The 9,514-nt window shown below is 42.1% G+C and overlaps 1 protein-coding gene across 2 annotated transcripts in view; it reads left to right on the top strand.

Annotated features, from left to right (window-relative positions):
- Window positions 1-503: 503 nt before the first annotated feature.
- Window positions 504-9,514, top strand: part of Magi3 (membrane associated guanylate kinase, WW and PDZ domain containing 3) — a 234,499-nt gene continuing 225,488 nt past the window's right edge. For both annotated transcript variants that reach the window (XM_042279633.2, XM_042279636.2), the window contains exon 1: window positions 504-825. In XM_042279633.2, the coding sequence (XP_042135567.2) occupies window positions 504-825 (322 nt within the window). The remainder of the gene's footprint in view (window positions 826-9,514) is intronic.

Here is a 9,514-nt window from a genome sequence, read left to right as displayed (position 1 = left end):
CCGGGCGCTGCGCTGCGGGAGGGGGCGGGGCCGGGCCGGCGAGGGCGGGGGAGGGGCCAAGCGGGGAGGAGGTTGCGGCGGGTTTGAAAGCGCCAGTTTCCTGGCAGCCGGGGCAGGCGTTGGTCTCGCCGCTCCCGCTCCGCAGCGGCCGCGCTCGAGCGGGCGACCGAGCTCTGCGCGCGCGTCCCGGCCGGAGCCCCGCGTTCCAGCTGCTCCCTCAGCCCCCGCCCCTTTGCCTCAGCCTTTCCCGCCGCGCGGGCGCCGAGCCCCGGCCGTCGGCGCTGACCCCGCCCGGAGAGACCCCGCCGGCGCCGCCCGCGGGGCGCGCGCTCCCTCCGGCTCTGCTCGGCGGCCCGCGTGAGGGGCGGCCCGCGGCGGCGCGCGGCCGGCGGGCTGAGGCAGGGGGTCAGCGGCGGGGCCCCTCGGGCCGGGCTGTGCGCGGGGCCCGGAGCGGCACCGCGGCCGCCCGCGCGGGGGCTCCCCATGGTGCAGCGGAGGTCGGGATGTCGAAGACGTTGAAGAAGAAGAAGCACTGGCTCAGCAAGGTGCAGGAGTGTGCGGTGTCCTGGGCCGGGCCCCCGGGCGACTTGGGCGCCGAGATCCGCGGCGGCGCCGAGCGCGGCGAGTTCCCCTACCTGGGGCGGCTCCGCGACGAGCCTGGTGGCGGCGGAGGCACCTGCTGCGTGGTCTCGGGCAAGGCGCCCAGTCCGGGCGATGTGCTGCTGGAGGTGAACGGGACGCCGGTCAGTGGGCTCACCAACCGGGACACCCTGGCTGTCATCCGCCACTTCCGCGAGCCCATCCGTCTGAAGACCGTGAAGCCAGGTGCGCTGTCGGCTTGGGGACCCGGGTCCTCCTGGTCCCGACTCCCGGGGGAGGGGGAGGGGGAGGAGGCGGCGCCGGGGTTTCCCATTTTGCGGCTGGTAAAACTGAGCTCGGATTGAACCGACAGCTGTGTAGGCTGGCAGGGAATTGCATCTAGGATCTGGCTTTCCTAATCCAGCTAGGTCCCCCCCCCCACTTCACCCCCCCGGCAGACAAGAGTTTCTATTTGTATTTATTTATTTATTTTTTTGCCTAGAGAAGGCCATCCCTTTTTGCTCCCCTTAGTGGAAAAGGTCCTAGCATGGTAGTCTTTTCTTTGGAACGGTTCGGCGTCTTGTAACGGGGAGAGAGGGCTTTACTATGGAGACTCGTCGCTGGATCGAGTGCAGAGGTTAGTTAGCACCGAAAGCTCCCGGGAGGGCTCAGCTGGCCCGGTGCGTCGTGCACGACCGCAGACGTCTGGGAGCTGACAGTCTAACTCTGTGGGTCTAGGTGGCTCAGGTGTCTGGGTACCGATGAGGTACAACGTGTGGTATGTGGCCGTGGAGCTGTTGTGTAGTCTGGGTTTGGAAGGAAGACCTAGGTGCCCAGCCTAGCAAATGCTTTTGTAAAGCTTTCGAATCTACAGAATTTGTTGAAGCGTTGGGTAAAAAAAAGAACCCTTGCTGCTCTGGTGTCTTTGATGCTCGTAAAATGTGCTGCAAAGCACGCTACGCTTATGGCATGCTCGCTAGTTGGAAAGCATTGATCACACTGCGTACAGTCTGGTCTGGTAGTATGTAGTAAGTTTTCTTACGAATTTGTAAGAGAGAACATTGTTGGTCCTTTCGGTATTGGGGAAATGTGGTTCTGGCTTCTGAGATGGTTATAGGCAAGATAATTATGATTAATTATTGTTATTAGAAATCAAATTGTTTCTACTGAACGTTGGGTGCATTTGAACATATTGTGCTGCCTGGACTAGATTTTGGATTTTCCCTTTCACTACAAAACGCTAGAAATTTCTAGAGAAAATTTAATATGCTCTCTCCCTCCCTCTTCCTCAGCTCACTTTAGGAATATCTCTTTAGAAGTCCTTGAGTTAATTGCAACTGATGGTTTGGGGCAGTAGATGTGTCTTGTGGGTAACACAGTCTTACTATCTTAAATGAAGTGAAGGTTCTTTACTGTCCTATCATAGCCATTGTAAGATTTGTGTTTTTGTGAGTTTTTCTTACTGTTAATTTTTAGAACTTTGTAACTGTAAACAACCTTTTCTTTATGTTTTTGAGGATTGTAAGATTCTTAACTCTTCTACAACCATATGTGAAGGATGGAGGGAAGACTTTGGGGGCTGTAATTTGGCCTGTTGGTTACTGTTTGTAACACTGAAAAGATTATAGAGAAAACATTTACTAGCCACTTAGATCAGTGGTTCTCAACCTGTAGGTTGAGACCCCTTGGGGTGTCTGAATATAAGCTATCCTGCATATTAGGTATTTACATTATGGTTTGTAACAGTAGCAAGATCATAGTTATGAAGTAGAAACAAAGTAGTTTTATGGTTGGGGGGGGGGGTCACCACAACATGAGGGACTGTATTAAAGGGCCACAGCATTAGAAAGATTGAGAACCACTGACTTAGATAAAACCCCACGAGCCAGCAAATGATGAGAACATGTGCATCATTGTTCTGTTTTGTTTTGATCACTTGGGGCATTCCTGAGAGAATAACTGTTTAAAAAACAGCCATAAAGTTGATAGGTTGTTGAGGAAGCTGGTATAGTCCAAATCATTGTGATTCTTTTAAAAGATCAGAGAGTGTGGCTCCTTAATATTCTGGTTTACATGTTATACACTTTTCAACTTTCACATTAAATTGGAGAAAATATTTCAGGGCTTAGAGTGTTATACAGTAGTGTTAGTTAACTATATTGATCAAATCTTCTGTGCCCCAGAATATAGTCAGAATTTTTGTATTAATAAAATTTTGCCTTCTTAGCAACCAGTGACCCTGTCCTACTTTAAATATTTAGTCCAAATTAAGGGAATAACTGCTATTAATGGCTGCAACACATCTTATTAATAACAATTCTGAATTTTGTGCTTGCTTTTTAAAATGTGCTCAGCATTGATAATTTTAGTGGATACCACTATTTTTGTGTCATCTGGGATTTGAAACTGTTGTAAGCCAATTATGATGAAAAATATTTGTTAGGTAGTATATTAAATGACTTTCTTAAATGGCTTTGTTTAAAAGCAGCATTTATAATAGAATACCAAGGGTTTTGTAGGTTAAACACAATCTTTAAGTACTAGAAATTGAGAACTTGAAGAGGTAGAACTTTGGAATTGGTTAAGAACAGCACAAGTATATCTCGAGAGGAGTCTGGATTCTGTATGGTTGTGATTTGTTTAGAAAAGCATGAAAGTACAGTGTAAGGTGTTCTAAAAAGAAACTCGCACTGCCCCCACTCCATTTTATCCAAACTTTGTGAAAGAGGCAAAATTTTAATTTAAAGCGTTGTACAGTGGATACAGCGTTCTTGACTGGTAACTCTTCATTAAACTGCATTCTTGACAGTCATTTAGAAGCTAACACAGTGAAAGAGTTAAAACAAAACCGTGGCCATTTCTGTAAGACGTCATGTTGATGAGGAATGGTCTCATACTGTCTTCTGACAGTCTGTGGCAGGAGGATGAGCTGGGCTGTAGACATGACTGCAGCAACCCTACTTCCTTACTTCAGCCCCCTTTTCATCCTGGAGGTGCTCAGGGGAGCCCTGCCAATGCTGTTAACATAGGGACTTAAAGTATATCTTCTTTCAGATTTTCTTCACTTTTGATTTAGAGTTGTATTTATTTTCGTTTGTTATACTTTTTAATGAGTAATTGAAAATAGATAGCTCTTTAAAATCTGTATCCTTCTGAGTTAGGGTTTGTGTTTTAGTGCTAATATAGTACTTAGCAATCAATACTTCAACATTTATAGGTTAATCTGTAGTCCCATTTGTTGCTTGGCCCAATTAGCTACCAGTTTCTTAATTGTGATCTGTGCTTTTGTTTTGTTTTGTTACTGTTTTTTACAAGAGAAAAGTTGTCATTTGAATTTGAACTTCTGAACTTTGGACCACTGGTGAAACTTTTTTATGGTATAGTCCTGTCTCTAGCACAAGTGCCTGTAATTTTACATCAGAGTATATTCTTAAATAATTTTTATTTGGATTACTATGATAATTAGTTAATTTTGTTCTAAAATTCCCTCAACTGTGAATGTGTAGAGTTTTAGAAAACAAATATTTGCTTATTAGTGCACCTATAAATATTCATCAGTTGTACGTTACATGGATTTTATTACTGTTAAAGATTAAGTATTGCATTATAGTCTAAAAGTACGTGAAATCATTGTGTGCTGCTTTATTATCCATATAGTCCATCTGACTACGTTAATTGTACTACTGTGTCTAGGGATGAAAATCACAGGGAACGTTGTGTTTAATGTAGTTAGCTGTGTGTTTAACAACTAATTTCAAACAGAGTTTGTAGCATGTTAATTAAATGCAGGTAAAAATGCTCACCACTGACTCAGGGACTATAGTGTCTAAAGGAATTTTGTTAAAATGAACTCACTCCTAGAAATACATTCCTCTTTAGTGATGAAGCTTTACTAGATGCTGTAAAGTAAGGAATGTGTATGATAATGCAAATAATAAAAACTCTGTTTTACTTCTCAACTCTTGGATATTTTTGTTAGTTTTTAGTGTAGTGGGTAAGTTGGAACATCATTGAATTCGGCTTAAGTGGTTTAATATCCAAACAAGAGACAAGCAAAAGAAATGAGACTTAACTGCTAGCCTCCTAGGTTAGTAATACCACCAATATCTTTATTAGCCAACAGAAACTAGAGATTGGTGAGGCAGCCCTTTTGTTCTAGACAGTTGTATCACATTTTGATAAACCTTCATTTGGAACATTCTTGTTTTTAGGATTTTTGGTAGCCGTTCCCCCTCCCCCCTGCCCCGCAAAGGTCTTAGTTTAGTGGTTCAGGGTTCAGGATTCCTGTGATTAGCTAGGAAATGTATGCTGCAGCAACAACTGGTGTGCTGACTCTTACTACACCGTTAACATCTTTATACTTAAAAACCTTTTTCTGTGTTACTTTGTAGGATCACCATATCCAAGTATCTCTCATGTATTTAATTTGATTACTTTTCTAGTTTATCATTCTGGTTGCCTTACTGATTGATGTTCCCTGTCTTAGGCTAATCATTGCTGTGATGTAATACCATGGCCAAAGCAACTTGGGAAGGATAGGGTTTATTTGGTTTACACTTCCATATCACCTGATTGATCATTGAAGGAAGTCAGGACAGGAACTCAAGCAGGGCAGGAACCTGGAGGTAGGAGCTGATGCAGAGGCCATGGAGGAGTGCTGCTTACTGGCTTGCTCTCATGGCTTGCTCAGCCTGCTTTCTTTATAGAGCCCAGGACCAACATCCCAGGGGATAGTACCACCCACAGTGGGATGGGCCCTCCCCAATCAATCACCAATCATAGTACCACCCACAGTGGGATGTGGGATGGGCCCTCCCCAATCAATCACCAATCAAGAAAATGCCTACAGGTATGCCTACAGCCTGATTTTATGGAGGTGTTTTCTCAACTGAGGTTCCCTCCCTTCAAATGACTATATCTTGTGCCAAGTTGACATAAAACTAGCCAACACATTCCCCTTAACTTTAGATAGTCTTTCCTAGGTTGATGCCTTTTAGAAAACCTTTAATTTCTTGCTGTCATGTTACAAACACAACTTTAATATTTGACCCTTTCAATTTTCAGATTACTTTTTTTTTTGTTTTGTTTTTTACAAGTCAGTGCTAAAACTGAATTTCATGGAACAGCAATACAACACTGTGTTTCTGGAAATACGTGTTATTTTTCCTCTGATGCGGAGAATACTTTATAAAACCGCTTGTTATGATATTTTAGTCATTCTTAAAAGTTTGTTCTCTAATTTATGTAAATTCATGGTAAACACATCTAAATTTGTTTGAGTATCTGATTTATAAAGTTAGTGCCTAATCTTCAGGTGAATAATGTCATATAGTGTCTTTAATCTATAATTCTCCCCTAAGTCCTTTTCGAAATTTTGTGGGTACTCAGTGTTTTGTGTCTTTGGACTGTGTTATAGGAGAATAGTCTCTTCCCTTCCGCATCCTCTTTTTTTCCTCTTCCTCTTCCATTCTCTTCCTTTTCTTGACAGGCTTTTTCTCACTGTGCATTGCTAGCTGGCCTTGAACTTGGGGGCAGTACTTCTGTTCCAACTCCTGAGAGCTTGGATGAAAAATGTGTGCCACTACACCCAATAACTTTACTTTTTCTTTCCTTCTCTTTTGGTTTTTCGAGACATGGTTTCTCTGTGTATCCCTGACTGTCCTGGAATTCACTGTAGACCAGGCTGGCCTTGAACTCAGATCTGCCTGCCTCTGCCTCCCAAGTGCTGGGATTAAAGGTGTGCACCACTGCCACCACCCGGCTTCAATAATTTCATTTTTGAACCACTCTTATATTCTTTATCAAACTCTACTGATTTAAAGTGAACTTCTTGCTCTTTGTGATTTAACAAAAGGTAAGTTTTGGTATTAAAGACTACAACCGTGTTACCCTGAATTAGCTTTCTTTCTTTCTTTCTTTCTTTCTTTCTTTCTTTCTTTCTTTCTTTCTTTCTTTCTTTCTTTCTTTCTTTCTTTCTTTCTCTTTCTCTCTCTCTCTTTCTTTCTTCCTTTCTCTCTCTCTCTTCCTCCTTCCCTCCTTCCCTCCCTCCCTCCCTCCTTCCTTCCTTTCTTTCAAGATTTATTTATTTATTTTATGTATGTGAGTGTTCTATCTGCATGTACACCTCTATGCCAGAAGATGGCATCTGATCCCACTATAGATGGTTGTGAGCCATCATGTGGTTGCTGGGAATAGAACTCAGGACCTCTGGAAGAGCAGTTCTTAGCTGCTGAGCCATCTCTCCAGCCCCCAACTTTTTAAAAATGTATCCTGAAATACTGAGAAATATATTTCTTCAAATACTGCATTTTGGTCGGGAAAGGTGGACAGTCTGGACGCACGACTGTGACTGAGGGTGGTGAGCTGCTGTGCGGTGTGAGCTGCTGTGCGGTGTGGAGCAGTACCTTGGAGACTTGTGTGTGTGTGTGTGTGTGTGTGTGTGTGTGTGTGTGTGTGTGTGTGTGTGTGTGGTGGAGGAAAGGCCAACCCGCTCACTGCTCTTCCTGCCCCGAAAAACCAATGCATCCCAAGGAATGCTGCTGCTTTTAGAGTGTAAAGAGAAAGTGAAAAATTGGCTTACTGAACATGCTCCCTCCTCAGACACCTAATGATGTCCCCACGCAGCTAGCACTGGCCTTGCAAATGAGTCAGAAATGGTATCTTTAAGAAGCACACAAAATCATAAGAGCTGAGTGATTCATTGGAAAAGGATTCTTATAGGAAAGGTTTTTATTTATTTCATCTTTTTCCTTACTATTTAAAACTCCTCAGATAAGATTTAATATATTTAATTATTATTAAAATTTTAATTAATTAAATTATATAATTTAATTAAATTAATAATTTAATATATAAATTAATATTTAATATGAATTTTGGTGAGAACTAAACTCTGTTTTCAAAAGTTACTTTGAGCTAGATGTGGTAGTGGGCACCTTTGAGTCTAGCTCCTTGATGGTCTGAGGTGGGAGCATTGAGACTTCAAAGCCAGCCTGATTTACATAGTAAGACCCATCTCAATGAGAAGGAGAGGGAGGGAAGGGCAGGGAAAGAGGAAAAAGAGAATGAGGATATCTTAGAAGGATTTTTGGTTCCTTAATACACCAAAAGGGGGGGGGGGAACCAAATAAATAAAAGTGTCTTTTTAAAAGTCCTTAGGCTGCTCACCAACTGCTGTTTTGTACCACTTTTAGAATGAGTCTCCCATACCACCCATGTTGGAATTGCTGCTGTGTTTTGGTTGAACACCACATTAAGTGATTTGCTTGCAAAATAAAATTTTAAGAAATGATTGTCATGTGGTATCAATAGTGAAACTTTGGATGTGTATATGAAATAAGAGAAAGGTTTCATTTGTTTTTGTTTTAATAGAGTCCTGGTCACTTGTCCTTATTTTCTGACTTGGCTGGTTGGGGAAGGAATTCGGGGGGGGGGGGGGGCGCGGGGAATCTGAATTTATCTTGGTTTTGAAAGGTAGATAGATTTTGGTTTAGTTGAAGAATGACATTTTTTTAGTAGTAGATAAGATGAGGAGAAAAACACAGGGCAAGAATGTTCACTCTGTAAATATCTATAGGGTGTTTCATTGCAATAGTTTTTATATGTGTATATGTTAGAAACATTTTACTTAAGCTGGGTGGTAGTAGTACATGCCTTTAATCCCAGCACTTGGGAGGCAGAGGCAGGCAAATCTCTCTGAGTATGAGGCTAGCCTGGTCTACAGAGTGAGTTCCAGGACAGCCAGGGCTACATAGTAAAGCCCTGTCTCAAAAAAAAAAAAAAAAAAAAAATTATAAAAACCATTTAGTACAAATGCACAAAGAATATTATTATATAGTATTATATTATAATTGAAAAATAGAGGGGAAATTATATATATATATTAATTGTTTAAATATAGAGATAATTGTATTGTGAATTATTCTTGATAATGTTCTCTCAATTCTAACTTAAAATGTGTTTTCTCCTACTAATAATGCTGTTGAGGTGTTTAATGGTATTTCTGTCTTTAGTTTAGTCTCATTCAACTCATAATATAGTACCACGAATATTCTTAATTTGCCCATAATGTACTTGAAATATTACCATTAGTACTGCTTGCTTATGGGTAATAAGCTTATTTGGGTTGCTTTGGAAGTCCAACAAGTTTTATGGGCAAACACAGTTTGCTAGTGTAGTGAGAAGATTACTGAAAACAGACTCCATCTTACCCTTGACTGAGTCACAGCGATTTGGCTTCTAGTGACAAGTGGTATCATTAATATCTTTAATTCTCTATTTTCCCAGTAATTTTATGCAGCTAGTGGCTGTAGCACTGTGGTTCTGAGGAGCAAGCCCCCTACCATTTCGGTCATTCTAACATGGCCAAGAGAATATAGACTGCATTTTGCAGACTATAAATTTCAGTTGTGACATAATCTAGGCACCTGAAAAAGGGCAGTCTGTGTTAATAGATTTAGTCTTTGTTTCCTTAACATATATTAGAGATATTGTTTAGAGATTCAGATATGTAAGGGTTACATAGTTAATGTTACTATCAACTTTGTTCAGAGAATCTTCTTTTTGCTATGGACAGTGATGACCGCAGAGACTCAGAACTGTTCAAAATGATAACATGTGATGATTGAATGTGCAACCATATATGGGACATATATGCATACATATGTGTTTATATGCATCACCCTTCCAAGGCTCAGAGAACATAGTGTAAGAAGAGGCAGAGAGAATGGAAGAGCCAGAGAAAGTGGGGGCTTGGTATAGAATGCTAACTTCTGGTTATTGCATAGCATTGTGCCCTTGAACTCATAGCAGCATCTGTGAGTATCTGTATAAGATCTGCGCAAGATTGAGCTTGACTGCATCTGATTGTGGACAGGGAGGAGCTCTGGAGGCCTTACCCCTTCCTGAGGATATATACAAACCCGGTGGTTGCTAA

This window comes from Peromyscus maniculatus, chromosome 6, assembly GCF_049852395.1.
Source record: "Peromyscus maniculatus bairdii isolate BWxNUB_F1_BW_parent chromosome 6, HU_Pman_BW_mat_3.1, whole genome shotgun sequence".
Taxonomy (NCBI): Eukaryota; Metazoa; Chordata; class Mammalia; order Rodentia; family Cricetidae; genus Peromyscus; species Peromyscus maniculatus.
This window is presented reverse-complemented; position numbering and strand designations above follow the sequence as displayed.